General features: G+C 55.0%; 4 protein-coding genes across 6 annotated transcripts; 2 read left to right on the top strand and 2 right to left on the bottom strand.

Annotated features, from left to right (window-relative positions):
* Positions 1-5,946: 5,946 nt before the first annotated feature.
* ZNF428 (zinc finger protein 428) lies at positions 5,947-9,800 on the top strand (the record flags this gene model as incomplete). 2 transcript variants are annotated; one of them, XM_079724222.1, is made up of 2 exons in its annotated part: positions 5,947-6,022; positions 9,313-9,800. In XM_079724222.1, the coding sequence occupies 2 exons, from the start codon at positions 5,947-5,949 to the stop codon at positions 9,798-9,800; spliced, it is 564 nt and encodes a 187-aa protein (XP_079580348.1). The 2 variants fall into 2 exon arrangements, with proteins under 2 accessions (XP_079580348.1, XP_079580347.1); XM_079724221.1 differs by having other exon boundaries at positions 9,274-9,800.
* SRRM5 (serine/arginine repetitive matrix 5) lies at positions 6,466-7,861 on the bottom strand (the record flags this gene model as incomplete). The annotated part of the gene is given in 3 exon segments (XM_079723305.1): positions 6,466-6,744; positions 6,746-6,961; positions 6,965-7,861. Coding segments are annotated over 3 exon segments (1,392 nt in total).
* Positions 9,801-14,913: 5,113 nt separating the features above from the next.
* On the bottom strand, positions 14,914-18,258 carry ZNF576 (zinc finger protein 576; the record flags this gene model as incomplete). Of its 2 annotated transcripts, XM_079723999.1 has the most annotated exons (3): positions 14,914-16,052; positions 17,705-17,805; positions 18,156-18,258. In XM_079723999.1, 2 exons carry the CDS (start codon positions 17,787-17,789, stop codon positions 15,625-15,627), a joined length of 513 nt encoding a protein of 170 aa, XP_079580125.1. In that variant the 3' UTR covers positions 14,914-15,624. The 2 variants fall into 2 exon arrangements, with proteins under 2 accessions (XP_079580125.1, XP_079580124.1); XM_079723998.1 differs by lacking the exon at positions 18,156-18,258 and having other exon boundaries at positions 17,705-17,828.
* A 1,015-nt stretch (positions 18,259-19,273) lies between these two features.
* IRGQ (immunity related GTPase Q) lies at positions 19,274-22,376 on the top strand (the record flags this gene model as incomplete). Its single annotated transcript, XM_079723845.1, has 2 exons — positions 19,274-19,803; positions 21,053-22,376. 2 exons carry the CDS (start codon positions 19,274-19,276, stop codon positions 22,374-22,376), a joined length of 1,854 nt encoding a protein of 617 aa, XP_079579971.1.
* Positions 22,377-23,761: the final 1,385 nt, after the last annotated feature.

The raw sequence follows: 23,761 nt of genomic DNA, 5'->3' as shown, positions 1-23,761 counted from the left end.
TTCTGGGAAGGGTGGGGTGGGCAGGGAAGGGGAACAGAGATATCTTTGGGGGTCCCAGACCCCATGCCAGCCATTGGAGGAGTTCCACAGAGCTCTGGGCACCTCTTTGCAAAGCCATGTTTGCACGGTGGGGGTAGGGGTGGGGGGAGGGTGTGGAAACAGGGATTCTGTGTCTTTGTGTCATAACGTTGATGGGGGCGATGAGGGAGACAGCCCCAACCTTTCTCCAGTCCCCGCTTCCCCAGGCTCCTGGGCTCTCCTTCCCTCCACCTCCTTCCCCCACATCTGTCCCTTCCATATTTGTCTCTCTATCCACCCACTCCTTGGGGGGCCTTCCCCATCTCTCCTCCAGGCCCCCCGGGGAGGGGGAAAGGAGTCTGGGGGGAGGGTGCGTTGCTCTCTATGGTTTTATATATAATATATTAAAAAAAATCAAAAATCTGTATGAAAATATCAGATTGCGCCCCCCTCCCCCCCATTCCTGGCTTTTGCCCCCTTTTTCTTGTTTAAAAAAATAAACACACACACATTTTGTACGGGGCAGGGAGGGGAACGGGGAGGGGGTTTGGCAATCCCACTAACCACCATTAAACTGAGGAGAGAACAAGTATTTGGGGTGGCTGTGTGTCTGTCCCTCTGCCCAGAGCTGTACCATGTTGGGAGGGGTGCTGAACTGAGGGAGGAGGGAGGGAGGGTGATGGTTGCTGGTGGACGGTGTAGGCCAGGAGAGGGTCCTTACTTCTCCAAGGGCGCCTCCACCCTTCCAAGAAACCTGTTTGTTTTCTGGTCAGTCTTTCAGCCAAAAGTCACCAAGTCTTGTCTCTTCAGTAGCCACTGAGCTACCCCATCCCCACCCAATAGCCTGGACCCTTCCCCTGGCTTACCCCCACCCCTAACATCAATCTCCAGAGGAGCTTTCAATTACTCACATCTTGCCCTGTCAAAACCTGTCCCTGCCCTGCTCAAAAGTCTTTCCCTAGCTCCCCTTCATCTCTAGATCAAGTCAAAGCCCCTTAGCCTGGCATTCCAGGCCCCTCATTCATTCATCTACATTTTAGACAAGTGATTCTAATTTTTGAGTCAGAAATATATTGACCTTACTTGAGTGCCAATCGCTGCTCAAAGGGCTGGAGATGCCATGGTGAATAAAACAGGCAAATGTGAGGTGTTCCAGACAGCTTAGCACTAAGCACAAACTTGATCCTGTTCTAGGCACTGAGAACCCAAAGTGAAAAAGGTTGACTCCGGTCTTAGCTTCACAAAGCTTTCATGAGGAAACCAGACTACAGCAAGGACGGAAAAAACAAAACAAAACAAAAACTTAACTTCAGATTGCCATAAGTACTATTAATATAAAATACCGAGTAAGGGGATGTGGGTACTGTTTTCTTTTAACTTGTTATTATGGAAAACATCAAACATACAGAAGTAGACAGAACAGGACAATGAAGCCCCATGCATCTGTCACCCCAGCTTCAACAACCATCACCTCATAGCCAATCCTGCTTTATCCATAACCCGCTCACTTCTCTAAAGCCAGTCTGGAGGTGCTATCTTAAAAAGATCAGAGGAAGCCTGTCACATTGACATCTGTGCCAAGATATGAATGATGAGCACAAGAGCAGCTACCCGAAGATCAGAGGGAAAAGCATTTTCAGGCAAAGGGAACAGCAAGGGCAAAGACCTGAGATGGTAAAGAGATTGGGGTGTTAGAGGGGAAGTGGAAGTAGACAGGATTGGATGGGGATGGGGGTTGAAGTCAGAGATGAGCAGGGTTAGACCATGTGTATAGCTCCTGGGCCATGATAAAGGGTTTGGATTTTTTTCTAAATGTAACGGGATCTCATTGGAGAATCTTAAACTGGAATGTGAGTCACGTCCAGGAAGCCTGGAATTCTGCAATAGCTTCCTATACCTTCATCGTAAAGACTGAGCTCCTAACGACGCCTGTAGGAGACTTTCCCCTCTCGGACTCTGTTCCAGGTACAGTAAAGTGCTTTCACTTCCTCCAACCAAGCAATTTTTTTTTGCCCCTAGGCCTTTGCCCTTGCTGTTCCCTCTGCCAGAAAGACTCCCTGGGGCAGGCGCCTCCTGTGGCTCCCACAGCTTCCTCTGCTTTACTCATCCCAAGTCTGACCACTCCGGGTTGTGGTTCTGATTATGTGTGAATCTCCTTCCTTTGACTGGGTGGCCAGCAGGATAGAGGCCGGTTATGTTCACTGCGGAAACCATAGTGCCCTCTAGCACAGGGCCTGACACACAAGAGAGCAATAAATATTTATCCTGGTTATGGGGAGAGGGTTGTGAGGGTTGGTAAGGGTCTTGTCCCTTGTGCCCCCTCTCCGGATGCAAACTGATTCCGACTGAACTGAGGATGCCCGCTTCGCGCTAGTCCGCAGTCCCTGTGCGCATGCGCTATTGCCCGGCGTTTTCCATTCCCCCCCACCAAGCCCCTCATATGCTAATCAATGCGCTCCGGAGTATGGCCCCTCCGGGGAATATGCAAATCAGCTCTTCCATCGCCCGAGGCCTCCCATTGTCCCGCGCTAAGATTATGCAAATGAGCAGGCCTCAGGTCCAGGATCCAGGCAGAGCTGGTACCCCCACCCCACCCCACCCCCAGCGCATCCCATTCTCTGTAAGGCGCGTTCATGATCGATCACGCACGCGCAAGCCTTGCAGTTTCTCGTTCCGTCCGGCTGCGGACTGTACCAAGTAAACCCGGACAGCGAGGGGCAAGGCCCGGAACCCCCTGCTCGAGCCTTGTCGATGGCCCGACTCAGCCCCTCTTCCCACTATGCTACAGGAATGGTCTATCTCGCCGCGCAAGCGCCCTAGGCTCTTCACGCCCCTCGCACTCCCTCCTACCCCACTTGCAGCGCAGGCGCAAAGCCGGGGCGTGCAGCCGCTGCCGCGGAGCCGGAGCTGGGGCCGCCAGCGCCGGTGAGTGTCCGGGATGGAGGTGCGCGGGGCATGCTGGGAAGCGGGCACTACGGCACCGCTGCATGATGGGAGTGACGGCTCCCGTCACGGAGGAGCCGGCCGCAGTCTTGGGCCGTGATGGCTTGAGGGCGAAATCCAGGCTCCCTTTTCTCCCCCAACGCTTCTCCGTGCCGTCCTGGGGCATCCTGGGAAAATGGGACGCCGTGCCCTAAAGCACTGTGGGAGTCTGTCAGCTAGTCGTTATGGGCCTGGTGCATTCTGGGATTATCCTAGCTTCTTGTGGGGAACCGTGCCTTTTGTCATACACCTTCCGCTGAGCATCCTGGAAGCTTGGAGTGCTTCGACGAAGAGCGCCTTGGAAGGTGGTCATTATAGGCCCGAGGCATCCTGGGGAAAATTGCAGCAGCAGTGGGGACTGGGCCTTATGGTCCTGTCTAAGGTTTTGTTCTTGCCTCCTCTCCCTAGCGTTGTGGGAATGGGTGCCTATTATGTTCGCGCACGGCATCTTGGGAGTTGGTTGCTGTAGGCTCATGACACTGTGGGGTCTCCGGCACTGTTTGCGTTATGGTGGTGAGAGAACCTCATTTATGCCCCTCTAAGATCGTAGAAGCCTGTCTGGCCGCCGTGTTCATTGTAGGAATGGGACTTAGGCACCAAGGACTGCCTCCACATGACATCTGGAATACTCTGGAATGGGCTTTGTGTGATGAGGGCTTGGGGAAGGGTAGGCTGCACTGGTGAGCAATGTCTCCTGCTAATCCCATAGGAAGTTCTGATTGTCCCTGGTGTATGGTTGCCGGTTAAAATATAGAACCCCCAGTTAAATTTGAATTTCAGATTAACAACAAAGAACTATTTAATATACCCATGTTCCATGCAGTATTTGAGGTGTACATTTCTAAAAGACTCTTTATCTGGAATTCAAATTTAACTGGGTATTGAATGCTTTTATTTACTAAATCTGGCAACCTATCCTGGCATAAAGTAGAGTTCCCAAATTAAATGGAGCCCTATAGGCAATAGGGTATTAGGAGAACTCTCTTCTGCCAGTTATGAATCCTCTCTGTCCTTAAAGCCCAATCCAAGTGTCTTTAGAAAGCTCACCTGCCATTGATGCCAGCTTTCCCGTGCCCCAGCCTCCTCCAGGCTTCAATCCTAATCTTTTTCTCTTTAGTCCCCAGCATTAAACTCGACCCCTAGAGTTTGAAGGGAATCATACGTTTTCCACCATATTAGCCAGTGCCCAGCACAGGCCTTGGTATATAAGAGGTGCAGCTGAGGCTGCCAGCCCCTTCATAACTTGCTCTGTCTGGCTCTCTACTCTCAGGGAGCGCAGTGGGAGAACAAGAAGTGCTGTGTGTGTGTGTGCGTGTGTGTGTGCGCGTGTGTGTGTAGGGAGTATTGATGAAGAGGGAGAGAAAGAGGAGTCAGAGAAGGCTTCTTGGAAGAGGCAGAGGTGGTGTTTGGCTGAGGAGAAGTATAGAGGTTCTTCTGTTTGAGGTGGGCTTTGGAGAGAGAGTAAGAGTTCTCCAGGCAGACATGGGGGAAGGAGCACATTCCAGACAGCAGTTGTAGGATTTACTAAGACCCACAGAGGTGAAAAGTCCTGTTGTGCACAGGGAGAGGTGAGAAGTCTGGAATGGTGGGGGTTTATAGAGGGTTGGGGTTGCGGGTGGTAATAGCTACTGCTCATGGAGTACCTGCCACATACCACCAATTTATATGAACGAGCCTACTGAATCTTCAAAAAATCTTTTCCGCTGAAGGATCATTTTATGAGAGGTAGGATGACATGGCTTCAAATCGTAGTTCACCCACCTGCCAGTTGGTGTGATAATTCTCTTTGTGCCTCAATTTCCTCATCTGTGCAAAGGAGATAATAATGTCTCAATGTGGTTACAAGTACGTAAGTTAAGCCCTAGAAGCCCTTTTTGTACCTAGAAGGAAACAGGCTAGAGAAGAAAGGTCCTTTGTTTGAAGCTACACAGCTAGAATGTGGCAGATTTAGGATTCAAACCTAGGCATCATCTTGCCAAGGTGTAAATTGATAAAGAATTAGGGCAGGGACTTCCCTGGTGGCGCAGTGGTTAAGAATCCGCCTGCCAATGCAGGGGACACGGGTTCGAGCCCTGGTCCAGGAAGATCCCACATGCTGTGGAGTGACTAAGCCTGTGCGTCACAACTGCTGCGCTCTAGAGCCTGCGAGCCACAACTACTGAGCCCGCGCGTCTAGAGCCTGTGCTCCGCAACAGGAGAAGCCACCGCAATGAGAAGCCCGCGCACCACAAGGAAGAGTAGCCCCCGCTCGCCGCAGTTAGAGAAAGCCCGTGTGCAGAAACGAAGACCCAGTGCAGCCAAAAATAAATAAAAACTAAATTAAAAGAAAAAAAAGAGTTAGGGCTGACATTCACAGATCAGTGCAACCATACTAGTTTTTTAAATATAGACCTACTTCTAGACTGGTTGGTATATCACCACTATTCCAAGTAATCCCTACCCCCAGCTGCCACTTTGGACTCTTCCCCCGCCCCAGACTTTCCCACAGCCTAGCAAGTAAAGGGTTAATGCCTGCCGTAGGCCCATGTTCCCCTCTCAGTTCTGATTGGTGCCATGTTGGTACTCGCTGTTAAATATTTGGAATATTACCCTTCCCCACCCCATTGAAAGAGAACCAGATGGGGAAATTAAGGCCTACAGAGGGGCAGAGCCTGCAGTGAAGGCTCTGTAGGCAGTCAAGGCCCTTTAGGCAGTCAAGGACAGGGTTGGGATCGTCTTTTCCTTGCCCACAACACTGAGCACACTGAGTCCTGGGGAGGCAGACGCTATGTAAAAGTTTATTTAGAGTCATCACAGGCCTTTCCTTCCCCTGTCCAGCATCCCTCTCTACCTGCTGACATCCTGCCTCAGAGGACTTGTGGCCGACGTGTGGCTGTGGGAAGCTGGCCAGGGAGGGACACTGCCCAGCTGCTGCTCTGCTCCTGTGTCCTGTCCCCTCCCCTGGCCATGACAGAAACCCGTGAGCCGGCTGAGACTGGGGGCTACGCCAGCCTGGAGGAAGACGATGAGGACCTCTCTCCAGGTGAGATGGCCTTCGAGGTGGTGGTGTTGGCTTGACTATCTTCCTGGTTTGGGATTGGGGCTCCGCTGAGAAATCTTGACGGGGAGTGGCTCCTTATCTCGCTAGGTTTTCTGTTCTGATTAGGACTCTCTGCCCTGCTAGGGGATCCCTTCCTGCTGAGACTTCTGGGGGTTATAGATTGGCTGGGATTGCTCTCCTTCTTGTGATCGCTTTCTTTGCTGGAAGTTCTTTCTGGGAGTTCTAGATTGGCTGTAATCGTTCTCCTTGCTAGAAGTTCTAGTTTGGCTGAGATCTCTCCCCTTGCTGGAGGTTCGAGATCGTCTGAGAGCACTCTCTTTTCTGGGGGTTCTGGATCGACTGTAATATCTTTCCTTGCTGGAGGTTCTAGTTTGGCTGTGATCTTTCTCCTTTCTGAGGGTTCTAGATTGGCTGTGATTTCTTTCCTAGCTGGAGGTTCTAAATCGGCTGTGATCTCTTTCCTTGCTGGAGATTCTAGTTTGGCTGTAATCTCTCTCCGTGCTGGGGGTTCTGGAGTGGCTGCGACCGCTCTCCTTACTGGGGGTTCTAGACAGGGTGCAACCTCTCTCCTTACTGGGTGTTCTAGATCGGCTGTGGACTCTCTCCTTGCTGGGGCTTCTAGACCATCTGCGACCTCTCTCCTTGCTGTGGGTTCTAGATCGTCTGTGACCTCCCTCCGTGCTGGGGCTTATAGACGCTGTAACATCTTTCCCTTTTGGGGGTTCTAAATTGGTTATAACTTTTCCCCTTGCTGCACATTCTAGAGTGGCTATGTCTTCCCCTCTGACTGGGAGTGCCCCTCCGGGTACGACTTCTTGCCCTGCTATGATTTCTCTTCCAACTGTGACTTCTCACCCTGCTGTGGGCTCTCTCCCTACTGCGACTTCGTGCCCTTCTGGGCATTCTAGACCGGCTGCGACTTCAGGGCTGGCTGGGGGTGCTAGACTGGCTGTGACTTTGGGGCCTGCTGGGTGCACTACCTTGGTTGTAACTCTCGACCCTGCTGAACACTTCAGTAGGGCTGTAACTCCATCCCCTGCTGGGGGTGATCTTCTGACTATAACTCTTCACCCTCCTCGATGATGACGGAGACGGGCAGTGACCTTTCTCCTCGAAGGGAGTTCTAGCGGGGCTATAACTCTTTGCCCTACTGGGGGTTCCAGCCAGGCTGGAACTCTTCCCCGTATCCAAGGCTCCTGGGGGGCTGTAGCTCCTCTTTCTGCTCACATTTCTAGGCTGGCTGTCACTCCTTTCCCGGTTGTTGGTTCTCAGCTGGCTGTAACTCTTCCCCCAACTCTGTTTTTGCTGGGAAGTAGGAGTTCTCACCCTGCTGGGCATACCTGGTCTGGCACCATTAGTCCTTATCCTGCTGGGAGTGCTGGCCCTGTTGGCTGACCTCTTGGAGCTGCGGCTTCCCCTTCTGCCGGGAGTTGTGCCTCGGCTGTGGGTGCCTCTGCGCCGGGGGCGTCTTACCCTGCTGGCCTTGCTGGCTTTGCTGGTCCCGGTGTCGGTGCTGGCCCTGGTGTCGGTGCTGGCTTTGCTAGGCGTTCGGGCCTTGCCATGGGCTCGGGACTTGCTGCTGGGCTGGTGACAAGGGGCTGCCTTTGTACTTGCCCATTTGGGAGATTCGGAACTGCTTGGGCTCGTGACCGAGTTAGGGGCGGTCACAGGTTTGGTGGACACTGAGGGGCTGTTGGGCATTGCCGATTTGGTGGTGGTCTTCAAGGAGGCAGGAGGATTGGGAGACGCTGAGGGCATCGAGGGTCCCACGGACGCCGGAGACATGCTGGGCTTCCGAGCTCTCGCAGATGGAGAAGGCATGGTGGCTGCGAAAGGGCTTATGGCCCAGGAAGTCACGGTGGACACAAAAGGCTTGGTAGCCGTGGGTGACCACCTGATTGCCTTTCCCAGGCGAACTTCATGAAGTCACAGTGGGCAGTGAAGACTCTGGAGGGGAGGTGGTGTGAAGTCAGGGGTGGGAGGAGAAAGACGGGTGGGGCCCCAGCTCAAAGCTGGAGGTGTTTCGTCTGTGGTTTGCAGCCGTTCAGCAAATGCCTCCCCAGGCTGCCTTATGCTTAGCGTTGCTAGGGACACAGAGATGGGTCAGGCCCAGGTCCTGCCTTCCAGGAGTCTCCAGTCTCCAGACCCAGACCGTCACTGTCCAGGCTGTCAGTGTGTGTTAGGGGGCAGGGCGACCCCAGACGAGAGAGGCACTGACCGCCTGGGCAGTCAGGGAGGACCTCACAGAGGAGGTGACATGGAGCTGGAGCCTTAAAGAGGAGCAGGAGTTGGCTAGTCGAGAAGGAGAGGGTCGCCCCAGGTGGGAGAAGAGCAGAGGCGAAGGCCTGGAGGAGGGAGAGCCGGGCCACCCTTGTCAGTCAATCCACACGTCCCGTTGGGGACCGCAGATGAGTCAGAGCTGCCCCTGAGGGGTTTCTAGCCCGAAGGAGGAGACATTCTGGGGCCCAGATGGCTACAGCCTTTAGGACAGCGACAGGGGAGATGGAGCCAGGGTGGAGGGAACAGGGGAGAGACCCTCTGCCTGAAGTCGTCGGGGGCGGTGACTTCGCGGAGGACAGAGCCTGTGCTGGGCCCTGGAGGGTGAGGAGGAGATCGCCAGGCAGATAGAGTGGGGAGCAGCGTTCCAGGCAGAGGGACCAGCCCACGCCAAGGCCTCGGGAAACATTTGTTAAGTGGCAGACAGACAGCAGGACAGAGGCAGGAACAAGAGACAGAGAGAGCTGCAGGGAAGGACGGATGCTCAGCAAACATAACTTGTTCTTCTGAGCTGGGTGATGCTGGGGACCCAGCGATGAGTCAGAGCAGGCCTGCCCGCTGGTCTGGTGGGGAAAGGACTTTGGACGGGCACAGAGCTGAGCGTTCGGGGCTAGGACAGCCAGGGGGCAAAAACAAGTGATTAGTTGAGTTAATATATAAAAAACAAGGTTCTTAAAATAGCAGTGGACACTGTCATTGTTGTTTTTATTACTCCTACGTCTCCTACTTTGTTCTTTTTAAACCCCTAAGATGCAGTTCTTGCAAGACATTCATTTGCTTGACACACAGATACGGCCTGTTCGGCACGATGCGGATCCATCTGTGGGGAGAGCAGGGTCGGGCCCGGGCCGCCCTCTCCATACTGTGGCGAGTCTGAACGGGGCTCAGGGAGCGGACAGCCGGGCACAGCCCTCTGTCCCCTGATGCCGCCGTCTTTCCTCTTCCGCCCCCTCTAGGCCCCGAGCATTCCTCTGACTCCGAATATACTCTCTCAGAGCCGGACTCCGAAGAGGAAGAAGATGAGGAGGAGGAGGAAGAGGAGACCACTGATGATCCCGAATATGACCCCGGCTACAAGGTGAAGCAGCGCCTGGGGGGGGGCCGGGGGGGCCCATCCCGCCGGGCCCCCCGTGCAGCCCAGCTCCCGGGCCCCCCAGCCCAGCCCTGCCAGCTCTGTGGCCGCTCCGCCCTTGGGGAGGCCCCACCGGGCACCCCGCCTTGCCGGCTCTGCTGCCCCGCTACAGCCCCCCAGGAAGCGCCAGCTCCTGAAAGTAGGGCCCTCGGGGAGGAAGAGGAGGAGCCGCCTCGGGCTGGGGAGGGCCGACCAGCTGGGAGGGGGGAGGAGGGGGAGGGGGAGGAGGGGGAGGGGGAGGAGGAGGAGGAGGAGGGCGGCGCCTACCACTGTACCGAGTGCGAGGATTCCTTTGACAACCTCGGGGAGCTGCACGGGCACTTCATGCTGCATGCCCGGGGTGAGGTGTAGGCAGCGCCCCGACCTAGGGAGCTTGGCAGAGGGGTGGGGCGGGTGGGGTGGGAGGAGGGGGCTGAGGACATCGGGGTGGTCGCGGTGGTCACGGGGATGGGGTCCCACGGATCTGTGTCGTCTTAGCAGTAGTTGTGTGAAAGCCAGAATAAAAGCCAAATTCTGTGTGTCGGCCGAGTGTGCATTTGAGGTGTGTGTGTGTGTGTGTATGTGTGTGTGTAAGCTCGAGTGTGTAAGGCATGTGCCTGGGCATTTACCTCACCATCCCTGGGCTCCTTGGGGAAAGCTAAGGATTGTTGTTGCCGAGATAATTAACGTTTACTAAGTGCATATGTTCAGTGTGGTTCCCATGTATTTCATCATAGACCCCGTGATGTACAGGCTCAAACACAACAGAATTTTCTTGCTCACATCATAGTCCAGGATGGGTGTTTCAGGTTGGCAGGTAACCTCCATATGGTGATTTGGGGACCCAGGCCATCCTGTAAGCCTTTTGTCATTCACATGGTCATGGCTGGGTGTCCATGGCCTGGGTTCTGCCAGAGGAAGAGGAAAGAGAGCCTGGAGAGGTACACGTGTTCTCTTAGAGGCCCCAGCCTGGAGGTGGCACACAGTGCTTCCACTTATGTTCCTTTGCTGAGAGATTAGTCACATGGCCACAGCCTGCAGCAAGGGAGTCTGGGAAAGGCGGTCTAGCCAAGTGCCCAGAAAACAGTTTGTGGAAGACAGCTAGTGCTCTCTGCCACTTCATCCAAGAACCTTCACAAAGAGGACTTTAATTATAATCATAGCTCTGCTTCCCGAGCGCTTCCCGGGTGCCAAGTGCCAGTCCAAGAGCTTTATGTATATTGACTTAGAGAAGTTGTGCATCTAGGAACTTACAAAAATAGAACTTTAATTATAATTACAGCTGCCATTTTCCCAGCACTTACAGAGTGCTGCATTTTATTTACATGAGATCATCGGGTCCTTAGAATAACTCTGCGAGGTAGGGACCGTGATCCATTAATTCATTTAACAAATATCTTTTGAATACGTGCTGTGTGCTAAGCATTGGGAACACACCAGTGAATAAAATAAAATCCTTGTCCTCGTGGAGCGTACATGGAGGTGGGAAGGGGCCACCGGTGGGGACAGATAGTAAACAAAAAGTAAACAAGAAGGATGTAACATATGCTGGATGGTGGTAAGTGCTGTGGAGAAAAATAGAGAAGAGAAGGGAGAACAGTTCTGGAAGAGGGTGCAGTTTTAAATAGTGTAGTCCTCCCTGAGGAGGTGACAGAGACCTAAGCAGAGACCTGAGAAAGGGAGGGAGGGAGCCTGGCACTCGGGTGGGAAGAGCGATCTAGGCGAGGGGGGGTGGGCAGGAGCCTGCCCCACATGTCAATTAGGCAAGAGCGGCTGGAGGGGATAAGGGATGGCAGAGCTGGAGGGATGAGGTCAGAGGGGAACAGAGGGTCAGCTTATTACCGCCTTGTGGAAACACAGGCTCTTGCTCTGAGATGGGAAGTACTAATTCACAGAAGCTTGGCACTGAAGCTCCTTTGAAAATAGAAGCCTAATTATAATAATAGCTACCATTTACTGAGCATTTACTGTGTGCCAAGCTCTCTTCTAAGGCGCTTTACATGTGTTAACTCATAGAAGCTTGGCAACTAAGAACCTTCAAGAATAGAACCTGAATTACCATAATGGCTCACAGCGGACCAGGCCCTGGGCTAAGCGCTGTATATGGACGATCACATCGGATCCTTATGAGGTAGGGACTGTTACTTATTACTCATTCATTCAACAGTGATTTATTGAATACCTAGGAGATGCAGGCACTATTTGGGGAGCTGGGAGTAGAGTGGTGAACACAATGAACAAAAATCCCTGCCTTTGTGGAGGTTATATTATAAAGGGGAAAACAGATACTTGAATATTTAAGTAAAACATTTAGAATGTTAGAAGGTTGTAAGTGCTGTGGAGGAAAAGAGAAGGGGCATGGGGAGGCTTGTGTGTGAAGCAGTTTCAAATGGGGTAGTCAGGAAAGGCTTCACTAAGAAGGTGACATCAAAGCAGAGACCTAGAGGAGGAGGAACAGGCCATGTGGCTGTGAGAACAGCAAGTGCAAAGGCCCTGAGGTGGAACCTGCTTGGGATGTTTGTTGAAGTGCACTTGGGGCCACAAGGCTGTTGCTGAGGAAGGCAGGGGGAAGACTGGTGGGAACACGAGAGCAGAGAGGGGCAGAGAAAAGCAGAGGGGAAGAGGACGGGGTCACACAGGCCATTAATACCGGCTCTGACTTTCTCTCCAAGTGTGTCGTCATCATCATAATTCTTAGAGGCGTAGGGGCTACTATCATGACCATTTTACAACTGCTACAACCAGGGCACAGAGAGGTTGAGTAATCTTCTAGAGGTCACACAGCTGGGAAGAAGCAGAGGCCAGGTTTGAATCCAGACAACTGGAGGTAAGGCACCCCATTCTTAGCCACTAAGCCACACACCAGAAATGGCTTGTCCACAGCCACCATCTGACTTGCAGGAGTGTATTTGGTCTCCAGAGTTATTGAGGTTTTTTTTTAATAACGTTGGTTACCAACATTTAAAAATGGGCAGGTTTGACACAAAAATGGAAGTTTCTGGCTTCCTTGTGAGCTTGATTGCTGAACCCACAATCCCATGGGGCAGTAGTTTGCTGGAGCTGAGTAGGGGTCACCTCCTATTAATGGGGCATTCCCTCCCGCATGCCCAGTCCCCGCCGTCTGGCATCTGGACCCCTTACACCCTGCTTGCCTCACTGATTTATGGTACCTGCTTGGCCCCAAAGAGCATTTACATCCTGACGCCTGTTACAGGACCTTAATAGCTTTCAAAAGCCATACTTTTCATCCTAGAAGCTCAGAATCTTATATTTATGCACTCTTTGAGACTTTCATAACCACTATAGCTTAGCATCATTGAATCCTAGAATCATCAAAGCAGAAATTCACAGCTCATTAAAACAACCTGGATGGATCTTATTTCCTGGAGCAGCATGCCTAAGCCCTCTTCTGCCCTAAGACAGGGCTTTCTAAGCATAGAAGTAGCAAATTATCCATTCGTCATCAGAAGTTCCTAAGGATCACGAGAGACTGGGAATCAAGAGACCTAGTCTCCTGCCAGTGGGGTCATTCAGTTCTTCAGGACCCAGGCAGGATATGGAGACCAAGCTAGGAATTCCAGAGGGCCCAGTACTGGGAATTGGTTACACAGGTACTAAAACGCTGAGAGCACAAACATGGAAAAGTGAGGTAACTGAGAAATTAGTGTCTGCAAGAAGCTCCCACCTCTAGGACTGGGATGCAGAAAGAGAAGCGCAATGACCAGAACCCAGTGGGAGCTTGGTGGGCAGGCCAAGCCACGTGTATGGCTGGTGCAGGGACTGGCTACCACACAGCTGCTGCTTAAACCCCAAGAGGGGCACAATGCCTTGTGCTGAGAGTGTAGAAAGGTATTGGAGCCCGAACTGCTGCTGGAGGGGTTCCAGCAGGAGCCCAAGGCAAGGTGAGTCCCTTCTCCCCTCTTCCGACCTTCCTTCCCTCTGCCCAGACCTCTTGTGGGATGAACTTAAGGAAGCCAGCTCTCCAGGGAGTCTGGGAAGCATAGCTGCAGAAAGCCCAGCCTCACGGAGCAGTGTGGAAGGGTGGGCTGAGGCTGAGAAATAGGTAAACAACTGGGCACAGTGAAGGCGTTCTTTCTTGAGCCTCCATGGTAAGCGCTGTCCTAGGTGCTGGGGATGAAGCAATGAGGAAGACAACCCACTTGCCCTCAGAAGCTTGGATTCTAGAGGAAGGACACAGACGATGAGAGAACCACAGGTGTGAGCATTCCAAGTGTTGAAGAGTGCTGGGAATAAACTACATCAGGCTAAGGGTTGGAGGTGCTATTTTAGCCAAGGAGGACCTCTCTGAAGTGGCAGGTATTGAGACCTGAATAATGAGGAGGCAGCCTTGCAAAGTTCTGGGTGAGAGGGAACAGCAAGTGCAAAGGCTCTGAGGCAGATGCCAGCCTGGCATGTGTGGCTAGAGTGTAGTGAAAAAGACAGAACCGGGAGGGAGTTGAGATTGCTCAGTGGGCTGGGACCGAGTCATTGTTGGGTCTTGTGGGCCTGGGTAAGGCCTTTGGATGTTACCTATGGGATGCCATTGGAGGGTTCTGAATGAGGAGTGATGGACGCTGACTTACATATACACAGGGGGTGGTGTGTAGTAGAGAGACTGGAAGGGTGGGGGGAGTGGTAGTGATAGCAGACCCAGCCGCCTGCTGTCTTCTTGCTCTGCCATCCTGTTGTCGCTCTCATGGTCCAAGATGGCTGGATACCATGTCCACATTCCAGGCAGGAAGGTCGAGGAAAGGCAGGTTCCTTTCTGAAGCTTGAGGACTCTACCCAGGAATTTAGTCAGAACTCAGTCACAGGGCCACATCTAGCTGCAAGGAAATCTGGGAAAGGCAGTCTTTGTAGCCACCGTGTGCCTAGCTAAAAAGTGGGAGATAGCTCAGTCTCTACCATATCCATCTCACCTGTGGGCTTTCAAAATATCCCTCAATTCAGAGTCTGTGATTATTGTATGCAGGGCTGTGATTATTGTATGCAAGGCATCGACCATTGTCTCTAGGGGCAGGGCAGGTAATGCAAGGGAGTAAAACTGGTCCAGTGGAACTCAGCCCAGGGTTGGGCCTTTCAAGAGCTGAAAATAGGGCTTCCCTGGTGGCGCAGTGGTTGGGCGTCCGCCTGCCGATGCAGGGAACACAGGTTCGTGCCCCGGTCCGGAAAGATCCCACATGCCGCGGAGCGGCTGGGCCCGTGAGCCATGGCCGCTGAGCCTGCGCGGCCAGAGCCTGTGCTCTGCAATGGGAGAGGTCACGACAGTGAGAGGCCCGCGTACTGAAAGAAAAAAAGAGCTGAAAATAGGATCTTAATGGAATATCTCCCTGTGTTGGCCAAATACAACAGGAAACAGAAGGTACCTCTGTTTGACTCCAAACCAGTTTCCCCACAGGGCCAGGCCAGGTCTGCCCTGAGCTCCCCACTCCCCATGCCCTTATGTTCTCTGGGAATTCCTGCTCAAAAGCCAGAGTTCCTTGTTTAGACATTTTATTATGGACCTTTTGTTTTTAGATACTATTTCTGTTAGTTTATTCATGCCATCTCACCTACACATACAAAAATATTCCGTGACCAGAATGGTACATAAAATTATTTAAATGAACAATAAATTATCTGGGGAGGAGGAGGGCAGAGCCATCCAATGCCATGGCCCCTCCTTGAGTGGAAAAGGCTGGCAGGGGGTGGGAAGAGACAAGGGCCCAGATTGCAACCGTCACATGACTCAGTACAGCCTCCGACTTTGCTGTCCCATCCCCAAAGGCTCAAGTTGCTCCACGTGTGGGACCCATTCGGTGGCATTACAGGCAGGCAACACCTCACTTTCCCTCCCCCATTCAGGCCCAGATCCAGGCACTTGGCTCTTGCAGCCCCACGGCCTCCATCTGGGAAGAATTCATGGTGATAACACAATCTGCAGCTAGTTATGATTTCAAACTATTTAATTGGGAACGAGGAAGATACAAATAACAAACTTCCCTCTTTCTTTCTTTCTATTGTTTGATTTTACTGTTTCCCTGAAGGCTTTTGTGTCCTCCAAAGACGGAGGCTCTAAATGAGCATCTTCTGGGTCCTGTTGATCAGGAGTCCTTTGCCTTTCCAGGGAGGAAAGTAAATCCCTCCCACCCCATATCAGATGGGTGTCCCACCAGCCACAGAGCTTCCATTGCCCTCGGGACGGCTGGAGCCACACTCAGAGCTCCCCCCGGGCGTGCCGGATGTAGTGCTGATGCAGCCCTGCTTCCTGGGCAAAGTCCTGCCCGCACTCAGTGCAGGCGAAGGGGCCAGGAAGGGGGTGGGCCTCGTGCGCCTGGCGATGCCGCCTCAGAGAAGCGGCCTGCCCAAAGGTCTTGCCGCAGTCAGGACAGGGGAAGGTGGGTGGCGTGGTGGTGGGCGCAGCCGGCTGGGAGGGCCTGGCCGCTGGACCGTGGCTGCGCTGGTGGGTGATCAGGGCCTTGGAGGAGGGGAAGGAGCGGGCGCACGTGAAGCAGATGAAGAGGACCCCCCGCAGCTTCTGGGCCACGAAGTCCGCTGGGTGCTCCCGCTTCATGTGACGCTCCTGGAATTTGGAGTCTGCGAAGGTGATGAGACAGCGGGTGCACTGCAGGGCCCCCAAGTGGCCTGAGGGACATGAGAAGAGGTTGGGGGAGGCCAGCAGGAGTCTCGAGGGCCTCTCCCAGCCTCAGAATCGTACCAACAGTGAGCATGCAGGGCTTACTATGTGCGAGGTGCTATGCCAGGCCTGGAGAGCAGACTTACTGGACCTGTTTTACGGATGAGCAGACTGAGGCTCAAAAAGGTTAGGTAACTTGCCGACAGTCATGAAGCTAGGAAATGAAATGGCGGAGTCAGGACTGGAACCCAGGGAGCCTGCCCTTCCTACAGAGCCATGTGATTAGAGCATAGCCTCTGGAGCCAGACTGCCTGGAATTGACTCCTGGTTCTACCACTTCCGAGGCAAGTAGAAACGGCGTTTTCATCTGGAAAATGGGGTAATGACCATATCAGTATCTACTTTATAGGGCTGTTGTAAGGAATAAACGAATTAACGTATAAAAAGCGCTTAGAACAGTGCTACACAATGGTTTGCAATAATTATTGTTGAGAAAGAAAAGAAGCCCCACAGCTGGGAGCTGGCCTGGCACTCACAGCTAGGCCTTGGTGTTCTCCTGTTCAGCATAAACAGTTTCACAGAACATCGTCAGAAGGCCATGCTGTGACTGAGACGAATCATGACAAGACCATGCCATGATGCCTTCTAAACACAGACAAAACGTGAACACTGTCCAAGCCACGAAAATGGCCAGACACACCCCCGCCCCATCGTGGCTAATATGAGTGCCTGCTGCTGCTTTACCAATTACACCTGGAGCCTTGCTTTGTTCCTCCCTCCTTCTAGGTAAGGTATATTAAGATAGCCAGCCATGTAATTGCCCCTGCTTCCTGGCAGCATCCATCCACAGCAAAACCCCTTTCTTGAACCCTTCCCCAAATCACCTACCACAAGCCTAAATCCTGTAATAAGTCCTTTCTTATTACTGAGATGCCCCACGGTATGTGTGCTTCCTCAGCGCAGTGAGCAATAAGCCCAACTTGGTCAACTCCAGGTGTGTTCCTGGTGGTCTCTGGCTGGACAGCATTGACACTGTGGCTTTCATCGTTATAAATACTTAACCTCTCTTTGCCTCGGTTCCCTCATGTGAAAGTGATAATTACCAATTTCACAGAGTCTGTCAGGAGGACGGAATGAGATAACAAATGTTAAACTCTTAGAACGCACCTAGCACATAATAAGCATTCAGTAGAAGCTGTTGCTATTATCCTAGGTCAGGTTGGCTACCTTCATTAACATTAAGCTTTCCCCTTTTCTGCCGCTAAACTCCATACCAGCCAGCCCTGTGAGGTGAATAGTGGCAAGCCCTTTTGACAGATAGGGAAACTGAGGCCCGAGTCACACTGAGAGTCTGGAGCACAGACTGGGGCTCTCTGCCCTTTCCCAGCCACCTCTCCCACCCCAAGCCTCTCTGGATGCCACTCTGTGCCTCTGAACTGCATCCCATTCATGCTTATGTGGATACAGCAGGATGGGTACGTCTGAGGGTAATAAGGGTAGGGGTGGGGAGTAGCAGGTCCTGGGAGGGCAGCTGAGGGACCATTAACAGCTCCTTCCCAACAGGCAAATCCCCGCAACGCCCTGGACACTGAAATGCTATAGAAATCCTTTTAGCATCACAGCTCCTGCACCCCAGCCATCTCTGGTCGGCAGTACTCACAGATGTCACCTCCCGGACTTTGGGGACTTCTCTCCTTGGACGAATCCTGCTGCTCCATGGTCTCTTTGGGGTGCCGGTCCTCCATGGTGACTGAGACCCCTCTGGTCAAGAGAGGAGCACACATGACAACAGTAAATCAAGTGAAGTCGCTTATCTACAGCGAGTCTTAGAGGGCCCGCCAATCCTATGACCGTTGACAGGCTTGGCTTTGCCAGCCTTTGGCCGACCCCCCACGAGATAACATCTCCTTGAATTCTAACCTGATAGAGCAGCTCGCTAGAGAAGATTCAATCCTCCCAGAAGATTCAACTCCCCGGGTTTGTGACTCCCCTTAGAGCCTTCTCACTTGCGTGAGACCTCTGACCTATGCCTCCTACATCAAACTAACTCCCTGAACTCGGAGCGCGGGACCCTTGATCTTTGACACCAGCCTCATCCCCTTCTCTCCCACCTGTCTTGAGGCACGTAGTGGTACCCACGCTTTAGCCTGCCTCCTTCCGGGAGACATCTTTCTCTGACATTCCGAAACTCTTATTGCACCTAGAGCCCCCGCTTCCCACGCGCGCTTTCAGCCGCTGTGACCCGCTGCCCCAAGCACTGCCCTCGGCTCCCTCCCGAGGCTGATAGCCCAGGCCTCTGCTTTTCTCCAGACAGCAGAGGGCTGCCTTTCGTTGCGCCTGTCAGTTGCTCGTCACAGCGCCGTCACCCGAAGGGAAGCGGGGTAGGGCCCACCGAGTCTCAAAGTCCCGGTGGTTTCCACGGCCTTTCGCCTGATGAGCCTTTCGAAGCCCAGATCTCGGGTTGCCATCCGACTGCTGTGATTCAGTCGCGCCAACCCGGTCCTCAAAATAATGGGAGAGGTCCTTCTCTGCACTGGGGTGCGTAATGATGACGTTGCAAGCCTCCTTTGCCATGCAGACCTAAGCTTACTGCGCAAGTGTGTTAGGCGCTCCTGGCGCGCACGCGCTTTGGCTCCCTCATTGTTCAAGGTTCGGCGACCGCGGAGGAGAAAGAGCGCCCTTCAGCCGTTCTGCGCAGGCGCTGCAAAGGGCCCTGTCCCCGAGGTTACGCTTTCCAGACACACCCCCTCCTAAAAGGAATGACGTCAGGTTAGAGCCCCCGGAAAGGGTCTGGACATCCCCAAATCCCGGCGCTTTAGCCTCATGGGCCTCCGTCCTCGGACCCCAGAGGCGGAGCTTCTCAGCGGCTGACCGACTGCTACCGACTGCGCTGTCCCGTGTGCCGGCTGTTTGCTCGGTCGGTGATTTGGAAGGGACGAGTGAGGGGTAAAAACATCTGTGTCCCTGAGGGAGGAGGGGGCTAGAGGGCGATTTCTGAGTTTTTGAAGCGTAAAGGGAAACGCATCCAGAAAGAGGGCGGACAGGACTCCCAGGTCCCTGGGGAATAGGGCCTGGGCGCCAGCTTTCTAGGTGCCTGGGAGTGATACCCGAGAACGAAAGAAGTGGACAGGGTAAAAGGCTGAAGTCTGAGACCGGAGTGGGGAAGCTAGGAAAGAAAAAGGTTGGGTGCTCCGTGACCCGGGTCTTCCTCTCTCCCCACTTTCCAGCCATGCCTCCGCCGCGGGGTGACGTAACCGTCTTATTCCTGGGGCCTCCGGGCTCGGGAAAGTCTGCTGTGATCGCAGCGCTGTGCGACAAGGATGTGGAGACGGTAGAGATCCCCGACGGACGGCCGGATTCCGGGCTCCCCAGCCTGAGAGCTGCAGGCCCAGGCCTCTTCCTGGGCGAGCTGAGCTGCCCACCCGCAGCGCCGGGGCCCTGGGCGGCGGAAGCCAACGTGCTGGTATTGGTGCTGCCCGGCCCCGAGGGGAATGAGGAACCCTTGGCCCCAGCGCTGGGGGAGGCAGCGCGGGCCGCCCTGGCCCGAGGGACACCCCTGCTGGCTGTGCGGAACCTCCGTCCCGAGGAGTCACAGCATGTAGCCCAGGCCCGGGATCAGACCGCAGCCCAGCTGGACAGCGCCGGGTTGGGCGCCGCGGCTCTCTTTGTGCTACAGACCGACTGCCGCAGCAGCGACGGCTGCGAGGAGCTGGAGCGCCTGCGGGCGGCGCTGCGGAGCCAGGCGGAGGCGCTGCAGAGGTGAGCGCGGCGTTTCAGGGTGGGTTGAAGAGGACTAGTGCTTTTAGTCTGTACCTCCCACCCCTAAGGTGCTCTTTGAGGTCTGCGAGACCCCGCCCTCAGCGAGTTTGGGGCCAACCTTAACGGGATATCTCTGGAAGCCCTGCTCTCTCATCCAAATCCCGACCCTCAGCGCAGGTTTTGAGGTCCACGAGGTTCCACCTCAAACTAGCGCTCTGTGCTTGACCCTTTTCTACCATCTAGGCCAAGGGTCAGCTAGAAGTCTGGACCTGTCATCCAGGTTCCGCCTCCTGCGAGCGCTCTGAGGTCATGAGCCCCCCGCTCCCTCGCGAGAATTCTGGGAGGGACCGGGACCTAGCGCCCAAACACTGCCCCCAGGCCAAAGTGTGAACGAGGGCTCACTCTCTCCAGGCAAGCTGGTGATCCCCGCGAAGCTTTTACCCGAAGACTCCATTCTCCAGTCGTCACCCTCCTGCTCACCATCTGCTTGGTTCTCAAGCGACCCCAGTCTCCGGAGAGCCACACCCTAAGCGAGCTTTGTCGTTTCGGGGGCCCTCCCTCACTTGCTTTTTCTAATCCCCTTTCGTTTCTCTGTCCACTTGCTGGCTACCTCCTGAATTTTCTCCCCCAACCCCAAGCGGCCTCCTTTTATAGATGTCAAAACGAGGCTCAGGGAGGGGCAGCCTCTCCCCCAGGCCCACCGCTCGTCTTTCTTAGCCACGCGCCCTTGGTAAGAGCTAGTAGATGAGGGTTCTCCCCTCACCTGTCTTTACAGCCCTCCTGACTCCTAGTCTCAGGAAAGAGCGCCCTTGGTGACCTTGCCCTTGTCCAATAGGGCTCGATTTTCGTTTAGTCCTCAAAACAGTCGCCATTCTTTCTTTGCTCTAAACTCCACTCTCTATGAGTTTTGCCCCGCCCAGCAGGGCTTTTTCTGAATCCTGCAGGTCCCTCGGAAAGACCCGCTCCCGCAGAGCGTAACCCCGGGGAAGGCTTAGCCGGGTCCCCATTTTCGGCTCTGTTGGCAACCTGATTTCTGATTTCAATCCAGCCGTCCCACCCCTTCTTTAAGCCCCTCCCTTTTCTTCATAGCCTCTGATTCTGTTTCTGTGCCATTAGTCTGGCCCCTCCCTTTCCTGATTATTCAGAAAGCTCCGCCTTGTCATCATAGCCCAGTCCTGTCCCCCTAGCCCAGCTCGCCAGCATTTAGCCCCTCTTCTGCCCTTGACCCCATCCCTCCCTTTCCCCGCAGGCTCCTGCCACCGGCTCAGGATGGCTTCGAGGTGCTGGGCGCTGCAGAGTTGGAGGCTGTGCGCGAGGCCTTCGAGACGGGTGGCCTGGAGGCGGCGCTGTCATGGGTTCGGGCCGGCCTGGAGCGACTGGGCAGCGCGCGCCTGGACCTGGCCGTGGCCGGTAGGGCTGACGTGAGCCTTGTGCTGAACATGCTACTCGGGTTAGATCCTGACGACCCAGGTGCGGTGCCTGCTTCGGCGCCCGCGGAGCCCATGCCCTACCCGGCCCCAGAGCGCCCCAACGTGGTGCTCTGGACCGTGCCTCTGGGCTCCGCGGGCACTGCTGCCGCCCCCCACTCAACCCACTACGACGCTCTCATCCTTGTCACCCCTGGGGCCCCCACTGAGAAGGACTGGGCCCAAGTCCGGCCCTTGGTGCTACCAGATACGCCGCTGGTCTGCGTGCGAACAGACGGCGAGGGCGAGGATCCGGAGTCCCTGGACGAAGAGGAAAAGAGCGGCGAGAGCTTAGAGAACGCAGGCGGAGGGGGGTTTGAGAATGCACGCAGTGAGGGAAGGGAGAAATGTGGCCCTGGATCGCAGAAAGCAGGCAGGGGGGAAGGTTCAGAGGACGCAGGCAGCGAGAGTTTGCAGCCGGTTGGCGTCGGCGTGAAGAAACCGGGCAGCGGGGACTCAGAGCGCGCGGCCGCACTGAGCCCAGAAGACGAGACGTGGGAGGTGCTGGAGGAGGCGCCGCCGCCGGTGTTCCCGCTGCGGCCGGGCGGCCTCCCGGGGCTGTGCGAGTGGCTGCGGCGTGCGCTACCCCCGGCCCAGGCCGGGGCGCTGCTGCTGGCTCTGCCACCCGCGTCTCCCCGCGCGGCCCGGACCAAGGCTGCGGCGCTGCGGGCCGGGGCGTGGCGGCCGGCCCTGTTGGCTAGCCTGGCGGCGGCGGCGGCCCCGGTGCCGGGCCTGGGCTGGGCCTGCGACGTGGCGCTCCTGCGAGGTCAGCTGGCCGAATGGCGGCGGGGGCTGGGGCTCGAACCCGCGGCGCTGGCACGACGCGAGCGCGCGCTGGGCCTGGCGCCGGGGGAGCTGGCCGAGCGGACGCGCTTCCCGGGTCCGGTGACGCGCGCCGAAGTGGAGGCGAGGCTGGGCTCGTGGGCGGGCGAGGGCACCGCCGGGGGCGCGGCGCTGGGCGCGCTCTCCTTCCTGTGGCCGGCGGGCGGAGCGGCGGCCACCGGGGGCCTGGGTTACCGCGCGGCGCACGGCGTCCTGCTGCAGGCGCTTGACGAGATGCGGGCCGACGCCGAAGCAGTGCTGGCACCACAGGTGCCCGCGCAGTGAGGGGTGGGTTGAGGGCCGGGGCTTACGGGGTGCCCCGTGTCCCGGCTGCTCGGCTTGGTCAGGGGTTGAGGACTCCAAGTCGCCGGAAGAGGGAGAGGGCGTGGTGATCCAGACTCTGGCATGCTAGTATGGGATGTCTGGGCTTGTAAGGTCACAGAGCGGTGGGTGGGGGGCGGGGGTGGGGGGGCGCAGGGGCTGCCACTCAGAATCCTGGGTGCTTGAAGGCGATGAGGGTTCTGACTACCGGTTGGAATGTGTGACTTCTCGTCACCAGGATTCCTGGGTCCTGAAGGGGAATAGAGTTCGGAGGACATGACTCCTGATTTCTCTGGGGGACCAGAGGGTGTGACCCTCAGACTCCTAGACTCCTGAAGTCCTGAAGGGAGTTGAGGGTTTGGGACTCCTCCAAGGGGATATATCTCGGTCTCCAAAGAGTAGAAACTGGACCTATTAGGTGTCTAGTTCTCCAGGGGGAGAGGAGGTGGAAGCCCTGATTCCTGATGAAGGGGGTCTCCATCACACCGGGGACTCTAGCATGGAGGAGGGGGTCTGGGTTCCCCAGGGAGCTGGAATCCTTGGGCTTCTGAGCCACAAAGGGATATAAGGTCTGGGTTTCTGCGGGGTGGGGGGATAGGCCTGCATACAAAGGGGGCTTTGAATTTTCATTGGGGGGAGGAAGGATCTCTGGAGTCTCAGAACTCCTGTCTCCCAAGAGGGCTGTGGACCTTGATTCCTAATTCATGGGTGGTGGAAGGTCTCCATCTAGAGGAGGGAATAGGGGGCTGTGTAAGAGAGCTGGAGACCTTTGGTTCCTCTTGGGGAATAGAGGGGTCTCTAATAGTTGCTCCACCAGGGGCCTGGTGACCCAGATTTCTTTCCCAGTTGTTGTGGGGAGAATGGTACCACAAAAATGAGAGGAAATAAGAGTTCTGGGCATGGTGGGCTGTGGGGGGCAGCCAGAGACCAGGAATGGGGCCTTCTGGGTGTGGAAGGACAGAACCCCCTACCTCAGAGGTATCTCCCAGAAGTCCCTAATGGATTTGGATCCTGGTAACTAACTGCCTTTCTCTGAGTTTGACTGGAAAGGGATATGACTGCCCCCATTTCATAGGTGCTGAGCGATTATGGGGCTCTCTGGGGACTCTGTTCGTCTGTCCCTCTCTCCTTTAGGGGTTTCTATCTTTTTTTGGTCTTGGTTTTGGTCTTGGTCATTAAACCTTAACCCTTTCTGACCTTGGCATTATATACATCTGCCTTTTGGGAAAAGCAACCGTACTGCTGCACTGATCCAAACGCTTCTGTGTTGGCTACCTCAGGTATCCCCGAGAGAGACACAGAGAATGCCACAGTGAGCAAGGGACCCATGGAGCAGCTGGGCAGGTGTT

The sequence above is a fragment of the Hyperoodon ampullatus genome, assembly GCF_949752795.1.
Source record: "Hyperoodon ampullatus genome assembly, chromosome: 18".
NCBI classification, from domain to species: Eukaryota; Metazoa; Chordata; class Mammalia; order Artiodactyla; family Ziphiidae; genus Hyperoodon; species Hyperoodon ampullatus.
The sequence above is the reverse complement of the archived record's forward strand: the minus strand, read 5'-3'. Positions and strand labels throughout refer to the sequence as shown.